This window comes from Corylus avellana, chromosome 7 (assembly GCF_965113065.1).
Source record: "Corylus avellana chromosome 7, dhCorAvel1.hap1.2, whole genome shotgun sequence".
NCBI lineage: Eukaryota > Viridiplantae > Streptophyta > Magnoliopsida > Fagales > Betulaceae > Corylus > Corylus avellana.
In genome coordinates, this window is record NC_142496.1 from 23,674,782 (window position 1) to 23,696,276 (window position 21,495).

The 21,495-nt window shown below is 35.6% G+C and overlaps 1 protein-coding gene across 2 annotated transcripts; it reads right to left on the minus strand.

Moving 5' to 3' along the window:
* Window positions 1-1,995: 1,995 nt before the first annotated feature.
* Window positions 1,996-18,816, minus strand: LOC132184923 (alpha/beta-Hydrolases superfamily protein). Of its 2 annotated transcripts, XM_059598712.2 has the most exons (14): window positions 18,444-18,816; window positions 18,161-18,250; window positions 16,895-16,956; window positions 15,669-15,769; window positions 13,615-13,704; window positions 12,102-12,224; window positions 10,876-10,953; window positions 7,032-7,117; window positions 6,772-6,820; window positions 4,122-4,178; window positions 3,914-4,044; window positions 3,747-3,830; window positions 2,792-2,861; window positions 1,996-2,622 (listed from the first exon to the last, which is right to left on the minus strand). In XM_059598712.2, the coding sequence occupies exons 1-14, from the start codon at window positions 18,707-18,709 to the stop codon at window positions 2,155-2,157; spliced, it is 1,755 nt and encodes a 584-aa protein (XP_059454695.2). In that variant the 5' UTR covers window positions 18,710-18,816; the 3' UTR covers window positions 1,996-2,154. The 2 variants fall into 2 exon arrangements, with proteins under 2 accessions (XP_059454695.2, XP_088374526.1); XM_088518400.1 differs by lacking the exon at window positions 10,876-10,953.
* Window positions 18,817-21,495: the final 2,679 nt, after the last annotated feature.

The window sequence follows — 21,495 nt, forward strand, 5'->3', positions numbered from 1 at the left end:
CTATAGTGGTATCGAGTCACTACATGACATGGGCTCTGATGAGAACGTGACAACCCAGAAAGTTAGTGAATAATAAAGGTGCTCATGGCTGCTAAGGTTTCGTTTGTTTCGACATAAAACATTTTCTAAACAAAGTGTTCCTCGTTTTTGGGTGTTTAGTACAATTGAAAATGTTGGTCAAATTGAAAACAATTTTGATTAATAGGAAAACCCTTTTTTAAGCAGTGTAAAATGGATTTTTTTTTTTTTTTGTCGTAAACCATTTTTCAAGTTTGAGCACAGTACTCGACCTCCTTTTCGTACACTCTCTTTCTCGTGGTTCATTCTCCATTGCTGTCAACGAAGGTCTCCTGCTACCATTGTTTTCGTTGTCGTTGGAGCTCCTTAGAATCAACTGAAATCATTTTGTTGAAAAATAATACCGCCTAAAACATTTTCGTTAGAAAAATATTTTACATCAAAACAAACAGAGTATAAGTCTCATATCAGCTCCTTACTAAGTAAGGCTAACTTTATAAGTTGATTCTAAAGAGCTCTAATCGTAACTTGATTAATTATTCTGAAATGATAGCGCAAATGTGATTAACGTTTTCACGAGTCGTGATTGACCATCTTCAACATTTATTTTTTTCTCAATAAAATCTCCATTATTTTTTTCCACATGGCAAGCGAAAGTCTTATAGAAAGTATCACAATCTCTCTGCAAGAGTCATACTAGCACATTAGCAAAGTCATAAAAAAGTTCAAAGTAAGGTAGGTGTTGAATTCGACGCAATGTTGATGTTTTCAATGTTTTGCTTTTGTGCTTGTGCTTGTTTTTCTTTTTCTTTTTTTCTCGTACCAATTTTTCAGACACGTTTCTTTCTTGTGGAACTAACTTCAACACGGCATTCGACGGAATTTGCTGATGCCATTCGGATATACAATTTTTTTTTTTTTTTTTTTTGTAATTGAATAAAGAGAAAGATGTTTCCCACTACTAATCTGAATGGAAGAAGGAAGTGATCCTAAAAACGAAAATAGGGTGAACTCCCCAACAACAGACCACTAACTAAAACAGCGCAGAAATAATTACAATAGTTAAGAAATGGGTCAAATAAATTACCAAGTCCTCTCAAGGAGCCGCACAAGGTGGTTGCAGAAACAAAAAGGATACAGATTAAGGCAAGTCTATCTGAACCCCCATTTGGAACCAGCAACAACCATTGCGAGAAGGCTGAAGCCGAAAATGCACTGTCATAGTCTGATGTAGGGACTGCTAGAAAGAGAGGAACCACCACAAATTCGGTTACAAAAAAATCTCCACGAAATGATCAAAACACCAGAGACCAAGGAGACAACAACCCACAAAATCAACAAGCAGCAAACAACAACAACAAGAAGAGCTGCAAAATATAAGGAAAATAAAAATATATGGAAAATTAAAAAAGCAGGAAAAAAGCCCACTGAATTACAACTTAAGACAGTATAAGCTCTTCCAACAGAATGATGCTTCTCATTTTACCTTTACTTCCTATGCTTAACATTGTCAGTCCAAAAAAAAGTATAAAAAAAATTTCAGCCTTCTTGGGTAGGGGCAGTCGGCCAATCCAACCAAATCTCACCTCTAAAAGTCATTGGGAGTGGTCACGACTACCTTCAAATTGCAATCTGGTGGTCGCGACCACACGCTTGAAGATTGAGGGTAATGCTTACCAGAAGATGGGGGCAAAATTTTGTCTACCACATCAAGAAATCAAGATGAGGGAGTGAAGTGAGTGTATCTGCTGCAAGTAATGTTATAATCACCCCTCCATCCCCCGAAGCCTATGTAGCGCGATTCCCCATAGCATTTTTGTATGAAGATTGATTTTTTAGTTAGGGAACCACGTCACATAGATTTCGATGGATGGGAGAGGGATGGAGAGGTGATAAATAAAATTACTCATAGCATTACTCCTTTCAAGAGCCATGTATAGTATCAGGAAAAAAAACACCAGGCCAAACCAAGTTGAATTCTTCTGTTCATTATCCATCCTCAGAGTCAGAGGGATTGATTTGTAATTATTGAGATTTAATAGACAATTAGCATAGGAGTGTAAATATCATACTAGTACAACGCCAAATTCAGAATTACAATAAATGATATAAACTACATGTATGGAATACAAAGAATCATTTGACACTGTTGGTTCTGAGGAAAGCAGCAGGTAAGACATTTCTGAGCTTCTTTCTGAAGAAAATTTGAAGAGCTGAGCCTACCAATGGCCAACTTGTCATAATAGCAATGTAAGCAAGCACCCACATAGACCACCTATTCTGCCGAGATAGCAGATGTAAGCATCTTCGAATAGGAGAAATTCCATCATGATGGTGCTCAGCATTCTTGGAGTTGGAGGTTTCTGCAATGTCCGGCAAAGCATCATCTTCCTTTGCTCCTGTCAGGTGCCCATCTTGTTTTACATCGGAAACTATTTTGTTATCTTTTTCATCATGAATCTTCTGCAGTTCAGGTAATTCCTCGACCACATCATCTCCATTTTGTTCATTGCACATTGCAGAAACCATTCCATCTGCAACATTTACAAATGGACCCTGATCAATTGCAGAGTCCGATGAAAAATGGGGCCCAGAATTCTGCATCTGCAAGTACATCAACATAAAGAGTGCTAATTAGCAGAAACCACCAGTAACTCGCGTCGAGTGGAAGGAGGAGAAGAATTTATTTTAAAAAATCCGAGAAGATTACGAGCCTTAATACAAATTCTATTAGTTAAGCAAGTAAATTAAGAATAACCAATATAAAGTTTACCTTCTTTTGTACATGCATATACGGGCTAGAGTGTAGAACATCAAGAAATTCCTCAACTGCCCTTACCCACCTGCAAAAGAGAAAATTAACAACCCATTTTGGAATGAATGGCTGAAAAATCTACACATCTATGGCTACCTAGAGAATGACATATTGGTAAAAGCCACTGAAACTTTAATGCAGCAATAATCACATAAAAAATTAGTTATTTAAGCATTTGACTGCAATCACATTACAAGGGCCCTTAGATTCTGCCTGATATGCAACAAATGCAAACCCTACCAATCATGGCAAAACAGAAGGTTTTCCTACAAGCTAAAAGCAATGAAATTTAACAGAGGTTTTCTGTTGGCAACCCCCATAAGCATCTAAGCAGTTGAGGATGATATTGTCATCCTATGCCTATGAATTTCATTGGATCCAGAAATGATACACTGGAAGAATCTTTTGGCACTTCCAATATCAATAGGTTGATTGTTTCACTTCTTTATCTTTCAAAAGGAAAGGAAAAAAAAAATCCCTGAGAGCCATTTCCCATATCTGAAAGAGAGTACTTGGGCTCTCCCAATAACTAAAAAGTGTATCATGCCTGAATCTAAATGGGATTCACGGTGGTGGAGGAACAGGATCATTCTAAGGTGAGTACAGCAAGTCTTTTAAATCAAGAGAATGATCGGTTCAAGATGCTGTGGACTAATAAAATCTTCATGCACACCACTGCACCTAGTGAGGCAACCTGTTCGACATCAGGCCCAATCCTTCAACTTAATTAGCAATCCGTGCTTATGAGGCTTATGAAAGCTTCAGCTCCACAAAATTATCATGCACACTACTAATATACAATTGAAAATCAACTTAATGTCCTGGTAAATTATATTAAGCATCAAAGAAGTAGGTGTGGCATCTACGGAAAACATTAGAATGTTAATCCAGATTATATCAAAGAATAAATTACCACAGGCCAGATGCAGTTATTCCTTCAAAGAATGCCAAATGTCCTCCATGCTTTATTGTAGCCAACACAACATTTTTATTCGCCCTATTAAAAACAAGGATATTAGAAAAGGGCCATAGAATGGCATTACAAGAAAGCATTCATAGATACAATAAGAGCAGCTTCACCTGCATTCGTCCCAAGGAATGGCTTCCTTTGTACAGACTGGATCATCCAAAGCACTGATACATAGTAGTGGTATTGACACATTTCCCACATAACTAGTACTAGTACAGTGCCTGTAGTATGTATCCACAGTCTGAGAAAGCACAATGATTCTTTAGGTCAAAAAAGAACGCAAGCAAGAAATGATAGATGATATGTCAGGCTTAATACCTCAAATTTTCCAACGAGGCAGGTGGCATGGTTGTCAAAATCTCGAATAGAACGTGACTTTGATGCACAAGAGGATTACAAACAAAGAGCATTAGTTGAAACAGGACAAATAGCAACATAAGCAAGACGACAACAGTAGACATCAAGTATACACTTTCCCAGATTGGACAAGTATTATGCTTATGACATTGAAAATACAACAGCAGGAGTTTTGAAACATAGATGTGAATTGAAGCTACAGAAACCAGACAGTTACATATTTCCAGAATGTTTCAATTTCAAACTTTGACTTGGAGTAAAGCATAAATTTTATTCAGAAATTTCACCAAGGATACAGAAATTACATTTTCAACCAACGCAAGGGGTTAGTTTGTCTACTACATAAGATGTGAATTTCTGATTATGTGTGTTAGAAGAGTTAGGGTTTGAGTCATTAAGGTTTTGGGGGTATTTTAGTCTTTATGGTATTTCCCTAATCCTATATAATAGGATGCTTGTATTAGGTTAACATAAGTTGAATAATATAATAGCCTCCGCCTTTTGTGTCTAAACCGTTCATACAAACTATAACATGGTATCAGAGCTTGTTTCGATTCTTGGGTAGTTTAGTTTTCAACTTGGTGGCCGCACTGCCCGTGTGGGCTAACCCACACGGGCAGTACCTTCAAAGAGCTCCGTAGAACTGTTTTGTTCTTGTTTTAGGGTGACCGAAACTCCTTCCGGTGAAAAAAAAAAAAAAAAATATATATATATATATATATATATATATATATATATATATATATATATATATATATATATATTTTTTTTTTGATGTTCTGTGATGCTGGCCGGATGGTTCTGTGGTGGTTTTTTGTCTTGTCTGAAGTGGCCAGAGTATTCTGTGGTGGCCAGAAAAGTTGCAGCGGCCATCGGAAAAAAAAAAAAAAAAAAAAAAAAAAAATTCCGACGATTTGATGTTTTTGGTATTGAAACGTTATTGTGTTGCCTTCTATTGATTCTGTAGTTGCTGTTGTTGAAGTGGTCGGAGTGTTCTGTCTTGAAGTTCCGGCGAGTCTCCGGCAAAGGTCCGGCAAGCCTCCAGTGACTGTTTCTGTTCTGTTTTTCAGTGTTTTTCTTGTGTTTTTAGGTACTGCCAGCCAGTTCTGTGTGTTTCCAGCCAGTTCTGAAGCCCCGACGAAGTTCTGGCATATTTCCAGCAAAGTTTTTTGTTTTTCCAGTATCTGTTTTCCGGCGAATCTTGTTGGTTAATCATGTGAAAATTTGTTGTTTGTTTGTTGTTTGTGATTGATGTATCCGACCGGCCTTGGATTCTCCAGCGAGAACCGATCAAGTGATCGATGCATCCGACTGGCCTTGGTGTTTTACGGCGAGAACCAATCCCAAGATCGATGTATCCGACTAGCCTTGGATTCTCCGGCAAGAACTGATCAAGTGATCGTTGCATCAGACCGGCCTTGGTGTTTTTCGGCGAGAACCGATCAAATGGTTGTTCAAGTTACCAACGAGTTTTCGACCGGCGTTGAAGTTTTATTTAATTAACTTATGTGGTCCAAGCAGTTCCAGCTTGAGGGGGAGTGTTAGAATATGTTTTCTAGTTGTTTTTCATTTGCTTGTGTCTTCCAAGCTGGATTCATATGATGTATATGCTCCAACTTGAGGGAGAGTGTTAGAAGAGTTAGGGTTTGAGTCATTAAGGTTTTGGGGGTATTTTAGTCTTTATGGTATTTCCCTAATCCTGTATAATAGGATGCTTGTATTAGGTTAACATAAGTTGAATAATATAATAGCCTCCGCCTTTTGTGTCTAAACCGTTCATACAAACTATAACAATGTGAAACAGTAAAAGAGGGTGAAAAATGTAACTACAAACCCACTTGAGACTATCCTAATTACCGTCACCAAGGTAGGCAAATATACAGTGATGGATTGATGTTTCTTGTTTGATTTTGATCAGTTTCACCTAAAAATTCTAAGGGAAACAATAGAAAATTTTTAAATATAAAAACTTCAAAGAAGCGAACTCAAATTTTTTTCCAAAGTGCAATTGCACAAACTTTTGTAACTTTTTTTCCTAGTATAGATAATTCATGCATGATCACAGCAGCACGAAAATAGCCTAGGGGCTTTCCTATTATGAGCAATGATTATTGTCCATTCCAAGAGTATCTTAAAACATCTATGTCAACTGAAGAAAGTGTCCATATTTATCAGTCTTAGATGTCACCCTTTAGAATTAACTCGCAGCTGAACCATCAGTAAGCCCAATTGGTGTAACACAAGAATCTACCTATAAAATTTAACTATTTAGAAGAAAAAAAAAATTAAAAAAAAAAAAGAAAAAAGAAAAGGAATAAAAGAGGTGGGAGCTGGATTGACTAGGTCTAATAACTTTTTTTATGCATAGTATGCATGCCTAGTTTCACCATGGACCTAGATCGTGAATATTTATGGAACTTTGATAGTAAAATCATTCAGTGTTCGTAATGCCCGTAAGGAACAGTATGAGATAAGTAAATTCATTGCAACAGCATCAGAAGTATAGCATCAACTACTAAAATTGGTTCATTAATTTATTATGTTCACAACTATGTCGATGCAGTCTGATGCACAAGCAAGATAATTTTTATCAGAAAGAGACAAAGTCTACCGTTTTTATGCCTTCCCAGTTAGCAAGGCGAGAATAGCGATGCTGGTGTCTGCACAGAATATTTAGAATTGCTCATATGATATCCAGAGGCCAAAAATAGAGGGATGCCATTTTTAGTGACACCAAAACTTTTAGATATTCACAAAAACATAAACACACACACAGAGACATTTATAAGTGTATATATAAGTTTTACCATCCAGATACAATTAATTAGATTTTGTTTCCCAAACACAATTAAGTAGTTGGCACAGACATACAATTGTGCATAACCTTGAAGACCAATAGTAAGAGCTCTGTCATAGAACTTTTGCACTAGCCTGCGGCTTATAAATCTGTCACCAAGCTATAGAGGGAAAAGTACATAGCATCTGGTTAGTTAATAAAGAATAAATGCCAAAATCAAATAATACAATTTCAATTTCTTAGTCAAACAAATGAGCCGAAAAACTTACTGTAGCTAATGAATATTTGACAAAATGATAAATGAGTAGTTTAAACCTATCAAAAAAAATATTTGACAAAATGATAGACCTAAAAAAAGGAGAACAGATAACAAGAAAAGCTATCCCTAATAACTAATTTTTCTTCTTTGCTCTTTATTGCTTAGGATACATAATTTACCACATGAAGTGGCAAGTTTTTTTCAAGTCCACAGAATGTTAAATCACCAATGGTCCTAAAAGTTTAAAATTATAGGAAATAGCGAATTTAATCATTTAATTAATATTTTAACAATCCCCTCACGTGTGAGTCCTGAATCTCCCTCAATAAGTAGTTCCCAACACTTGGAATATTTAAATTAAATGAGAGCTATAATATGAAGTTAGGGTTCGAACTTAAGATATCTACTTATCATTGTTAAATCATCATTTGACCCAAAAGTTTAAGCTCATAAGAAATTGTGAATTTAATTATTTCATTAATATTCTAACACAGAATTTACACATTTGAGTGAAGCTGTTTCAATCCATGTATCTGACTTGGTGAAACAATGGCATTAACTTTATGGGAAAATATTACATTATACACTGCTTATCCAAAAGTCAAAGGTTTCATAGCTAAGGAAACTCAAACATAAAGTTTTAATAACTCACCTCTAAACTAATCGCATAGGCCACTATTTGCAGTATTGCTGCTTTAATACTATTCCTGATAGCTTTTAGGTAAGTCAATTTTCACTCTCGTTTGAGGAGTGTGAGGTCCTTTAGGTGGTCAAAAGTATGAACAGTAATAAGGTTCTAGGTCTTGATGGTTTTATTATGGCTTTCGTCCAAGTTTGTTGGGTGTGATCAAAGAAGATATTATGGGGGTGTTCCAGGAGTTTCATGCTAGAAGAAAGTTTGAAAAAAAGTCTTAATGCCTCTTTCATTACTCTCATTCCGAAGAAATCTAGGGCTATAAATGTTAAGGATTTTTGCCCTATAAGTCTAGTGAGTGGAGTTTACAAGATCATTGCCAAAGTTCTTGCCGAAAGATTGAGTGGGATTGTGGATAAGATTATCTCAAAGCGCCAGAATGTGTTTGTCAGAGGTAGGCAAATCCTTGACTCTATTCTTATTGCCCATAAATGTCTGGATGTCGAAGGCCTAGTGTTCCATGAGTTTCATGCTAGAAGAAAGTTTGAAAGAAAAGTCTTAATGCCTCTTTCATTACTCTCATTCCGAAGAAATCCGGGGCCATAAATGTTAAGGATTGTTGCCCTATAAGTATAGTGAGTGGAGTTTACAAGATCATTGCCAAAGTCCTTGCCGATAGATTGAGTGGGATTGTGGATAAGCTTATCTCAAAGCGTCAAAATGTGTTTGTCGGAGGTAGGCAAATCCTTGACTCTATTCTTATTGCCAATAAATGTCTGGATAGTAGATTTAGATCTAGTGAGCCTAGGGTTCTTTGCAAGCTGAGAAGGCCTATAATCATGTCAATTGAGAGTTCTTATTATATTGGTTGAGGAGGTATAGTTTTGGGGAGAAATGGCTTTCTTGGATAGCTCATTGTATTTCTTTGGTATGCTTTTCTGTTTTGCTGAATGGTAATCCATCTGGATTCTTCAATAGCTCCCGTGAATTGAGACCCGAGGGGGGGCTTCTTTCAGGCTTTTTAGTGGATCAATGAGCTTAACATTTCCCATCTTTTGTTTGCGAATGACACTTCAATTTTTTGTGGGGTAGATCCTATAAGTGCTATATTAGACTATAAAGTTGTTTCTAGTTTGAAAGTTTATATGGCTAAGTCAGAACTAGTTCATGTGGGGAATTACTGTCACTACTGTTGATGGTTTGGTTTGTATTATGGGCTACGAGGTGTCTTCTTTGCCTTTTAAAGTACCTTGGTCTTCCATTGGTAGAATCGTTTAAGGCCAAATCTATTTAAAGATGGTGTTATTGAGAAATTTGAGCGGCAGTTGGCTAGTTCGAAGAGGTTGTACTTGTCTAAGGGTGGTAGGATTACCTTGAACAAGATCACCCTTTCCAATTTGCCTACGTATTTTATGTCTCTTGTCCCCCTATCTCTTGGTGTTTCCAATCGCATAGAGAAGTTACAACAGGATTTCTTATGGGGTGGACTAGGTGATGAGTTCATATATTACCTAGTAAGTTGGTCCAAGGTTTATTCTCCAATTTCTGAGGGAGGGTTTGGGGAAACTTGCTTTTGTTCAATCATGCTCTTTTGGGAAAGTGGTTATGATGCTATATGCATGAGAAAGAGGCCTTGTGAAGAGTCGTAGTGGATTCTAAATATGGTAGCTCATGGGATGGAGGGGAGTTTGCTAGTTATACCAGATTTGATGTGGGAGACAGCTCCAAGATTAAATTTTGGCATGACATGTGGTATAGAGATTAGACCCTCAAGGAAGCTTTCCCACAGTTGTATAGTATAGCTCGCGTTAAGAATACTTTTGTGCCAGATCGTTTGGAGCTATCTAGTGGGTCTCATTAGTGGAAAGTAAGCTTTGTTAGGGCAAATCAATTATGACCACAACAATCTTTGTGGAAATATGCTATAATTTAATTTGTGAGTCAGTGTCTAACTATATAAAGAATAAATATAGATCAAAATGTACAAATTCGTAAAAGCAATGCTATAGGTACAGAGACTTTTCTGAAACTTAATGTTAAATGACAGCCTAGGTTGCAGTGCCCCATCAGCCATTTTTTTAATTGTTATACTCTTTGTAAATTTAACATTTTCCACTTCATAAATGTTAATCAAGAAATAAGAACTAAATCATAATTAAGGAGAGATTACACAATATTTAACACATGTGATGCGAAGATTTGTATGCCAATGAAGATGAAACATTTTTTACGAAAAAATAAAAAAATTAAGAATATAATGCATGATCCCTGAAACTTGTATCATAACCCAATTCATAGCAGACAAGTACAATTAGTTACCCTCAAGGTTGTTGACACACAGACACTTCACATAAATGTGCTTCTCCATCAACTTCATCTTTGTCAAAGCTCATTTCTAACAATGCTTGTGTATAGTGCACTCTACAGCAACCATTTCACATAGTTGTTCAATATGTTCCAACATTTGCAGTTTCCTCGTGGTCAATAAATCACAGAAATTTCTGTTACTTCACCTTTAAGCCGATATTTTCCATAATTAAGGATCTTAGAATGCAAGAACAAGAGGTTCATGCCTTGCTTGCAAGAACAAGAGGTTCATGCCTTGCTTATCTTAATTTATATTAATCTAAGTGTATGAGTTCTCTTGCCCAATTCCTTTGCTTCAAATAGCATTTACATCAGGCAACATATATTTGAAATTGTTAATTCTAAGATTAAGCTACCAATTAACTGAGTCTAAGACTGGTGCGTCTCACAATTTATTTTCCTCCAAGAATATATAGATTCCAGCTATCACTATGGAGACGGGAAAAGGAAGAGGGTAACATAAAGCACAATAAGGCGAGAGATTCTAGTAGGACAAAAACTAAAGGACAAGACAAAGTTTCACTCAATGGAAGAGGGGGAAAGGTTAAATCATCATAGCCATTAAGTACACACTAGAGACATGAGAGATCTCTACCATAAAAATATTGGTTCCAGTTAAAATTTAAAACTATTACTTGAGTGACTCATCAACACTAACCAAAAGGTCCCAAGGAGAGCAGAGAGCTACAGCCCCAGCAATAGGAGTATTCTCTCCGTCCTCCCCCAAATATTTTACCTGCAAACAAGGGCAGACAAGAATATAAAACAGCTAACCTTTAAAGTATAATGTCAAATATATAATAAAATTAGGCTATAAAGTATAAACTTTTTTTTTTTGATAAGTAAATAAAATTAGGCTATAAAGTATAAACTAATAGTTCCTAGAGTATATATTTTACAAGAGAGAGTGAGACATTGATGATAGGACACAAGTTTTCCTCCAATAAACCCTCCAACTCAATCTATTAAATTGTTATCTGTCCAATTCTCATATGCATTGTTGAAATGTATGTGAGAATCACAAGCTCTAAGAACAAATGTCATATGATCTGTTAATCGTATTAAAAGTGCATGTAATAATCATGCGTCCTAAGGACAAATGTCAATTTAATCGACTGAGTTGGAGGAATTTTCTCCACCCTAGTTTGGAAGGAGATGTCCTTTATGATGCAACATGTTGTACATTACAAACCAATACAAGCAACTTTTAAGCATACACCACTGCATAAAGAAATTAACAGTTCATCATGAAGAGGAACAATGGCAAGTAAACAAACCCCAACTGTTAGATAAGACAAAAAGCAATTCACGTCCATTTTATACTGACCAATTCAATTAGCAATAAGCCTAAATGACCAATCAAGAATGACATACAATCTTCATCTATCTGATATAGTAAAAGAAGGAAACGACAACTCTCAATGTACAAGTACTGTGAAAATAAGTTTGCTCCTTTAAAGACTTAGGAAGGCCATAGGTGCTCAACGTCCATCCAACTGAACAATCTAAAACATAAGAAAGGGCCCAAAAGGAATGATGAAGCAATGGGTGTATAACTTGGTAGAAGAGTAAAGTAGGATTTTTTTTTTTATATATAGGTAGTTGGCCCGAAGGGGAGAGAGAATGAGAAATTCAAACTAGTGACTTTCTTCTGGTTTGCGGAAGAAAGTTACTACATTATTACATCCAAAGAAGATTAATAAAATTGACAACATCACCTTTCCACAACCTAGATCAAACTGTTCCAAGATGTTACAATTAATAATCTCTACAGAAAATTGTAGGTTCTATACAGAAAGCAAAGAGAAAAGGTGCTGAATGGGACATTCAAAGTGAAGATTCAAATTGAGCCTAGAAAAATTAAAGGACATTCAAGTAACATACCAGAATATTGGCACCGATACTAGTTCCAACAGCAAATAAATGAGCCATAGGGTATTCTCTATGGAGATAATTAACAACTACACGTATATCCTCCGTCCATCCAGCATTATAAAAACAATCGGACTGCAAAAATTTTGATAGAAAAAGCAAATAAGGTTAATAAGTATAAACATAATGAGAGCTTTTAAAGACGCATATACAACAAATAATCAGGTTCCCAAAGGAAGGCTGACAGCAGCCTGCATAATATCTCACAAGCTGAGAGCAATCAACTTTCCATTGATGTATAACCAAATCAAGGATACAGTAAAATGCATATTCGAAGAATGTTCTAAGCTGTTTCCTTCTTTCAAGATTGCACAAACCGTAAATGTGCCAGATTTATTAGAAAGCAACACTCAAGCATAAATATATGTATATGAATGATATTATAAATTCAAAAAGCCACAAACATATAGCCACACCAATGAGGCAAGATTTTTGGGACTTTCCACGTGCCTTGTGTTTGTGTCAAAATCCAAACCCCTGTTGGTGACCCTAAATCATAGCACCAAATAGATTCTAATTTGACTTTTTCTTTTTGTGACAAACATGCCTTTATGCCATCAAAATATGACCTAGATCACAAATTTTTAACATAGAGATTTGGTAAGATCAAGTGGCACTGGTTTAATACTTCCCAAAAACCATATCATGATGCTGTGTTTTACCCGATCAGTTCCACTCAACGCATTTTTTACTGTAACTTTTCTGATATCTGCAAGTTATAAAACTATTTAGTTTGTTGAGGCTGCATTTACATCCAGTTAATATTAAAAACCTTTAATTGTAGTTTACATATCCTTGGAGGAATAAATCCAAAACCTATAATGAAGCCATCAAAGCGTAGGGCTGGCAAAACAAATACCTGACATGACATGTTTACGACCCGTTTATCCTATGCATGTATTTTTATAATAAGGTTCTTCTAAGCGTCATAAAGAATAGTTACATGCATAGGATAAATGGGTACCTATTCGTTTTGCCAGCCCTAATCAAAGGTCAGGACCATCACGATAACCTTGGTAAAGGATCAGCTAAAAGAAATTGTACAAGAATCTTTTTTTTTTCTTTAATGTGATTGGTCTTGAAGGATGCCAACTTTTCTAGTGACTCATTTACATGAGAAAATTGAATAGCAACGATACTTTACATCTAATCAAGGAATTCAATTACTTTTTACCATTTTAGCATGCACTAACTTATTACTACTTTTGGCTATCATAGAAAACAGAATCCCCACTCAAGGAGCTATACACCAGAACTCAAGAGTATGGAATTGGAGTTCTAAGCAAGGACAAAGAAAGTGAGCACATTATCAGAAACAACAGAGTCAAGATTTTAGACTTATAAACAAGTAGAAAATTGTTATAGCAATTCGCTGTATAGATTCAGACTAACAATCCTATATAGAGTACAAAGAGTGTATAAAAACTCTCAGCTACGAAGAGAAAAGAAAGAAAGAAAAACTCACAGTAATTGAAACACCACCCAATCCTCTGTGGTTGCTAATAACAACATTCCAGCCATGTTTTGCCGTACTGAAGGCAAGATGCTTTATGTACTGCACTAGGTATAGGAAAACAATGTTAAACAGTACTGTTCATTCCACATATAGACGAATGAACAATATGTGTGCATGTGTTTGTGTGTGTTTTAATCAGCATAAGTACAGGAAAAAAGTAGATTTAACACCCTAATTGTTGACGAGCAGAAGAGCATTTAAGTCCCTTCTTCATGTTCACCTTTCATTTTGGTTCCAAGATTTGTTTGGATGCATTTGATGCTAGATGAGCAACGAACTTGAGACTGGTAGATTCTTAGAGACTGGATTTTATTTTTTTGATTCATCTTTTCCTTGTTATTCTCTAATGATGAGCAGTTTGGTTCATTACAAGTATGATGGAACAGATATAGCGTGAAAACTCAAAACTAATTTTGGCTTTACATAACAGTCTCTGGCCAGTGTCTATTTCAAAGTAATTAAACTTCCATGACCAAATTACAGCAGGAATATCTACACCTAAAGATCAGGGTATCAAACCCCATCTCTAGTTACATCAACAAACATGTAATTTATCTTTTTCCATTCCACATTGCCCACTTTTTGCCTAACATGAAGTTTCTTTTTACTAAGAAAAACTCATTAGTGAAAGGAAAAAGCCCAAGGACATGAAAAGTACACAAGCACTACACCTAAAAGATACATTATAAAGTTCAAAAGACCAAGAAATTCTAAAAGGAAGTGGAAGGGATACCACCTAAAGAAGTCATCCATTGATACGAAGTTCTCAAAAACAACTTAATCGAAACTCAGCTAAGTCCAACCCTTTTAAAAGTCTGCCTATTCCTCAGTCTCCAGGTTGTCCACATTAAAACACAAAGGAACCATGTTCCAAATGTAACTACCCCTATGGTGACCATCCTGTCCTTGTCAGCATAAGCAACTCAACTAAGTCTTTGGCATCACCCATTTTACTCCAGAAAGAGAGAAAGATATGACCAAACTCTCTTGTCGCTGAACAGTGAAGTAGAAAATGTCATTTGACTCACCACTAATCTAAACAGATAAAACCAGTTCTAAGCATAGTTTATTGGAGAATATGATTTTAGGATGATATTGCCCTCATTACCCTTAAACTCTTCCTTAATGCTCCAATTTTGAGCCCCAAAGCTTGCAAAACTGAGCCATACTTGCTGGAAATTGCAGAAAATCATATCTGCAACTTTCCTTGTTCCATAAACAGTAACAAGCTCAATGCATTCCTATATCACACCCATTCTATGCAAGTACTTTTTGAGTCTCTTCGCTAACTGAACCACTGAGCCACTAAGCCAAAATTTACAGTGAGGTTCTGAGATCCATCAACCAATATTATCAACCACGGCAGGAATATCAAGCTTCCATAAGAATCACTTCATTGGTTTCTGATGCAATTGTCCATCTATTGTAATTTCTAGGGAAAATTACAGTTTACCCCCCTAAAGTTGACAGCGTTTTTCAATTCGAACATCAAAGTTTCAATTTTTGCAATCTACCCTCACAAAGTTCCAATTTTTTTCAATTCAACCAATATCATCCCAAAATTCTCATATTGCCCCTGATTTTTTTTTTTTTTTAATGAAAATAAAAATAAATTTGGGGGTGCAAAAATGACCAAATGACCAAAGAGCCACCCCGAATTTTTTTTTTTTTAATTTTTTTATAAAAATAAAAATTAGGGGCAATATGGGAAGTTTTGAATAAAATTGGTCAAATTGCAAAAATTTGGAACTTTGGGGGGGGGGGGGATTACAAAAATTGAAACTTTGGTGTTCGAATTGAAAAATGCTGTCAACTTTGAGGGGGTAAACTGTAATTTTCCCTAATTTCTAATTTAAGTGGATTAGGTAATTCCATGCCAAATCAAACAAATTAATATGAATATCCCTATGCTACAAAGAGTATCATTGGTGAATCACTTGGGAGACATAATTACAAACAAGAGTGAAAAAAAAAAAAAAAAATTCAATAAATAGAGAACTTACTGCTGAAGCAGAATCACTTGTTAATCCAGGAACCACTACCATGATAGGAGTTGTGTCATTTTTAGAAATGAAACTATTCATGTGTAAAGCACCACCTGAAACTGTAAAATAATTCAATTCATGATTCAGAAAACTAAAAAGGTTTACTATATCAACAACATAAGCCTTGTGTATTACACTCCACACAAGATCACAATGTAAAAAATAAAATAAATAAAATAAAAAAGAGAAAGAAAGAAAGAAATAAAAAATATAAAGTTAGTGCATACAATTAGCTATCTAAGTAAACAAGAATGTACAACCAGTTAATGACAGTAAATACAGATAAGAAAATATAATATAACCAAGCATTTATCCCATAAGTCCACAAAAGATCTTTAATGGCTCTTTTTACAAACTTTATGTTAATAAATCCATAGATCTAGAAATTCATTTTGGACAATTGAACCCTATGAGAAAAAAGAACAAATGGATCTTGTAGGATTCCCAAGAACCATTATATGCATATGGCCTTTTTTTCCTCAGTGCTCATTTTGTATGGGCTTTTAGTTTAATGTTTCTACTCAGCGAACATGGTTATTGGCAAGAACTTATTGAATCTATCATTTGGGCTCATAATATTCAACAACAAAAGGTAAGTGTAAAAGTTGAAGAGAGGAAGAACTATAAAACAAAGAGCTCAATAATTGCAGCATAAAGTTCAAAGTTGACATTTATGTATGTAAACATTGGCTATGGATTGAATAGTACTAAGATGTAGATAAAATAGCACTATAATATAATTCCCTCTATGCATCATCATGCAGATTCATTTTTCATAGCATATGTCATGAAACTACTTACGCATTTAAATTATCTAAAATCAGTACAGATCTCGCCCCAACAACACCTCCCCACCCCCCTAATCATTGCCCAGGACATAAAAAGCTACATCAATCAAACAAAGGACTAGAAATACCTCCTCGTATCAGGTAACATTGTCAACAGATACCAAAAGGCATACATGAATAAGAGAACCATGAAATGCAAAATCTTCATAGAATAGACATCATTGTTTGGAGCAATGAGATAATATGAAACTATAAAAAAGCTTTCCTGCTTATTTGTCAAAAAAAAATTAAAAAAAATAAAAAAGCTTTCCTGCTTGAGACATTTTACATCATAACAAGTACCAAAGTTACTATCCATGCATGCACGTGTAATCAAGTTGCATGTTTTATATTTACCATCACAACTCATGAGCCAATCCAAGGCAATGGTTCCACCATCAGGAGCATGAAATAGTTGTCTGTGAGAAAAAGAAAAAGAGCAATATTAGTTAGATAAAACCATGGATCAAAATTGAAGACACTGATTGTGATATTACAGAGAAACCCTGAAGATTTTTAAACGAAAGGAACCTTTCCTCCCTTCCCCCAAAGCCAACTAAGAAAGGGAAGAGAATGCACGGAGGGGGTTACACAAAAGAAAACATACCAAAAATTGGTGCATGTAATAATAGCATTGCATCTTTCTACTATAGATCCAACAAATAACTTGCAATTGGAATAAATTAGCAATCTAAACAAACAAACATGCAATAATTCATTATAGAAGTAGATCAAGGAAGCAACAGGGCTCCCATTCTACTGATGTGAAAAATCAACAATATAGTGTGGTATGCAAGCGTACTCTCTCAAGATGGGCTACAGCAGAATTTCAGGAACAATAGAAACAACATATGAGAGATTTCTCATCTATCAGTGATGGTAAGTTTAATACCTGATGGGCCAATTGATTTGTCTCTCTTACTGTGTACTAGCTTATCTTCAGCTATCAGTCAAAATTTAGAGGCACCTCATAGAGACTTAGAGAAACGTAATAGATGCAAAAAGGTTATTCTTTTCAGCCAATTGTGGAAGTTAAAGAGGAAATAGTTCTGCTCAATGACCTTTGGGATATGCCATTACTGGTTATACTACAATAATTCAAGGAGGATTTTTAAAAACAGTGTCAAGCCTTGGAGCTTATATATTGAAAATTAGACGGCTTATAAGCCCTTCAGGATGACCACACAACGCAAATTGGCATAAATCAACACTTCATCTAAGAAAAACTACAATGTTGGAAGATTTGTATTCCACCAATTACAATCAAATTCCATACCAAAAAAAATGACCAACACTTAATCTAAGAAACATTACGTCTAGAAGTGCATATGGCAGACACTTGTCATTCAACTTCAAGGGGCTATCAGAAAAGGCCATCTCTATCTATCTCCAGTTCAGATAGAATCTCCCTTAAGTCTATTTTAACTTCACCTAGTATGTATTCACACTCATACCGTTTTAATTCTAAACTATCTCACCCACTGTCATGCCCAGATTTCATCATAATTTATATAAGCAAACACACAAAAAGAAATTTCAAATCTTCAATTCAAGAAATGCCTCAAACAGATTAGGGAGGGAAAATTAAAAACAAAACAAAGCTATATAAGCTAAAATGACCACCTTCTGTAGCTGAATGCAGGAGGCCTCCCATGGAAATTCAGAAAAACAGTCTGCATATGCGGACTTGAAAGCCACGGCGTCGCCAAATACCTGCACAGTTTGATTCCCACCCAACAATTTTCATTACAAAGTACCCAACATTCCGCACCAACAAGTAACCATTGCAAAAATTCATCAAACTGATTTGGTTCCCGAGAAAAACGAGGAAAAGAAAGCTCATTTTCCCTCGGTTTATCCGCAACCAAACGAACTATTCCCCAGAGAGTTAGTTATATATTCATACCGGCCGTGAAGAACGCGGCACTTGGAAACGACGCCGTCGTAGATATGGGAACAGGGGTGGTGAGTCAAGCTCACGGTGCTCCCATTGAACCCGGAAAACAAATCTTGGAGGAAATGAATTTCCAGGAAGGTGTAGAGGAACACAACGGCGACGATCAGCGAACCCAGCAGGTAGTGCCACAGTGGTATAAGAGCGAGCGCGTTGAACAACAGGCCGTAGGGGCTGCCGGACGACCCTCCGGAGTCCGAGCAATCCCACGACAACATGGACGGAGAATTCTTGGGTTGGTGGTGGACCGGTCCGTGGTAAGTAAGGGTGGGTGTAGAGCTGACGAGAAACACGAAGCAAGTGTGGTGTGGGCGTGAGATTTGCGAAAGATTTGGACGTCGTGAACTTTGACGTTGTCCACTTGTCTGTATCTTGGATAAATTGATTTTAATATTTGTCTATAATTTTTATTTTTAAATAATATTTTGTCTATATTTTTTTTAACAAAAAAAAAATGAATAATTGTCTATATATATATATTTTGAAAGAATATTTGTCTATATTTTTCTTTTTTTCTGAAAAAATATTTGTTTGTACTTTGGAATATATTGTTGAAACACCACGTGAGAAATGCTACATCCATGTGCTTATATTTCAATGGATGTAAAATAAATAAATACACCTAAGCATTTCTCATATTCTAATACTATGTAAATAGTAAGACAAGGCTATTTTTACAACTTTTTGATTGTGTCCACAACATAGTAATGGTAGAAGATTAATGCATCAAGACACAAGACATGTTATTTGCCTTACTAAGGAACAACAAAATTTTACAGGGAAACTACATTTTATCTCTATGAATTATAACGCATTTTCATTTTGTCCTCATGAACTATCAACTGTGACACTCGATCCCATGAACTAATATTTTGTACTCAAAACTTTCTTCCGTCAATCAAAGGCCTTTTCTATCAGTCAAAGACGTTAACTCATACGGTCAAAATGATAATGTATTGTAGCTCATGGGAATAAAGTGACAATGCGTTGTAATTCATGAGGGCAAAGTGAAGGGTAAACTATCTGAGTTAACGCTTTTGACTGACGGAATGGGCCTTTTGACTGACGGAATGAGGATTTTTGACACAAAATGGTAGTTCATGGGAGTCGAATACATAATTGATAGTTCATAGAAGAAAAGTACTAAGACATTGTAGTTCATGATGGCAAAAAGTAGTTTTCCCAAATTTTACTGATCCCTAAAGTTTCATTAATTTGTCACATAAAGTTTGAAAGTTATCAAATCATTCAATAAAGTTTGAAGCATTATCAAATAGTTTCTTTCATTTTCCTATTGTTAAATTTTGAACGGGATTGTGTGACATGTGATCATTAGACCATGTCACCTAATGTCTAATGAAAAGAGAACGTATAGTATGTGACATATATCCAAATCATTCAGTCAACTAGTTTACATTAGACAAGTGTTAAGTTAGATGCACCGCATCATTCTTACTACAAGAAAGAACAAATGAACAAATTAAACCCAGCTAAATACAAGAGATGGAGGGTTCTTCCCATTGACAATAGGAACTTAAGGAGTAGGGGGAAGGAGGAGAAATGGGAATGCGATCACTCTCCTCATCCTGGAATTTTTAGAATTCGTTTTTTTGGTTTTTTTTTTTTTTGGTTAAATATCTTTTCCGTCCTTGTGCTTTGCGTTTTTATCAATTTACTCCATGAGTTTTCAAAAGTGACAAAGAAAGGCCTTGTGCTTTCACCATTAATCTTTTTACTCCTTCCATCCATATTCAATTAAAAAAGTAACGAACTATGTGCCACGTGTTTAGGTTGCCACGTAAGAGCAATACAAATGCTATCACATGTCCATTCTTACCCATCAGCATGTCACTTAAAGAGCATAGAAAAAAGAAAAAGAAAGGTGGTTGAGTTGAGTTATTTATTTGAAATGAACAATCTAAATTAATTTATATTAATCTAAGGAGAAGTGTTATGGAGCCAAACAAATGAATCCAGAAAAATTTTTAAACTTACTTGATAAGGGTTTTTAAATTAAAAAAATGCAATTCTCTCTCCCTTATCTATCACTCACGGTCTGCCACGCCAATTTAAAATTTTTTCTGAGTTCATTTGTTTGGCTTCCTAGTACTTTCCTAATCTAAGTTTACAAGTAAAGTAGGAGACCTTTTTTATTTATTTTTTATTTTTTTTATATAGGTAATTGGCCCCAAGGCACAAGGGGAGAAAGGATGAAAGATTCAACTAGTGAGTTCTATTCCTTGGGGTTAAGAGTAAAGTACGACATCATATTTTATTATTATTATTATTATTATTTTAAAATAACTCAATTTTTTGAAAGTGTAGAGAAGCGAAGCTCAAGTACTACATAAAGAGTATGTAAGAGAGGCACCCAACTAAAGAGAAAAAGAAGAAGACAAGTCCAAAGGCTATTGAGCCATTTAAACATAGAGAGATTTGAATATAATAGATTTTAACTTGATCACTGAACTTTCACAATCTTTTATTACACCGTGCCACATGCCTAAGATATTTCACTGAATATCGATCCTATCTTCACATGCCCTGACCTCACAGATTGAGCTTTGTTTGTTTGTTTTTTGTTTTTTTTTTTTTATAGATAAAACAAGAGAACAACTAACAATAACAAAGGATTGGGCAATCCAACAGTAAGCCCCAAAACGATTCCATCAGAATGAAAAAAAAAAAAAAAAAAAAAAAAAAAAAAAAAAAGAGGCAATGCATCAAATAAATGACGCGGGCCTATGCTTTCTTGGTACGAAGACCAAGAAAATTGACCACCAATTAAGATGGTTTGTACAGATGCACCATAAATGATGCACCCAAAAGAACCGTTGCAACACACCGGAAGGATAGTCACAACAAAAACAAAAACACTGATGGAGAACGATTCAAAGCCTATCAGTACAGAGACACAACAAAAAACAAAACCCAGACCAAACTAGACACAAGATGCATCGAACGACGGAGGTGCACCAGAGGTGGAGACGGAGGTCGATAAGGC

Coding starts and splice junctions, on each gene's coding strand:
- LOC132184923 (XM_059598712.2), bottom strand. CDS start 18,709: ATGTTGTCGTGGGATTGCTCGGACTCCGGAGGGTCGTCCGGCAGCCCC. Junction 18,251..18,443: donor TGCCGCGTTCTTCACGGCCG/GTATGAATATAT, acceptor CAAACTGTGCAG/GTATTTGGCGACGCCGTGGC. Junction 13,705..15,668: donor CAAGTGATTCTGCTTCAGCA/GTAAGTTCTCTA, acceptor TACCTAGTGCAG/TACATAAAGCATCTTGCCTT.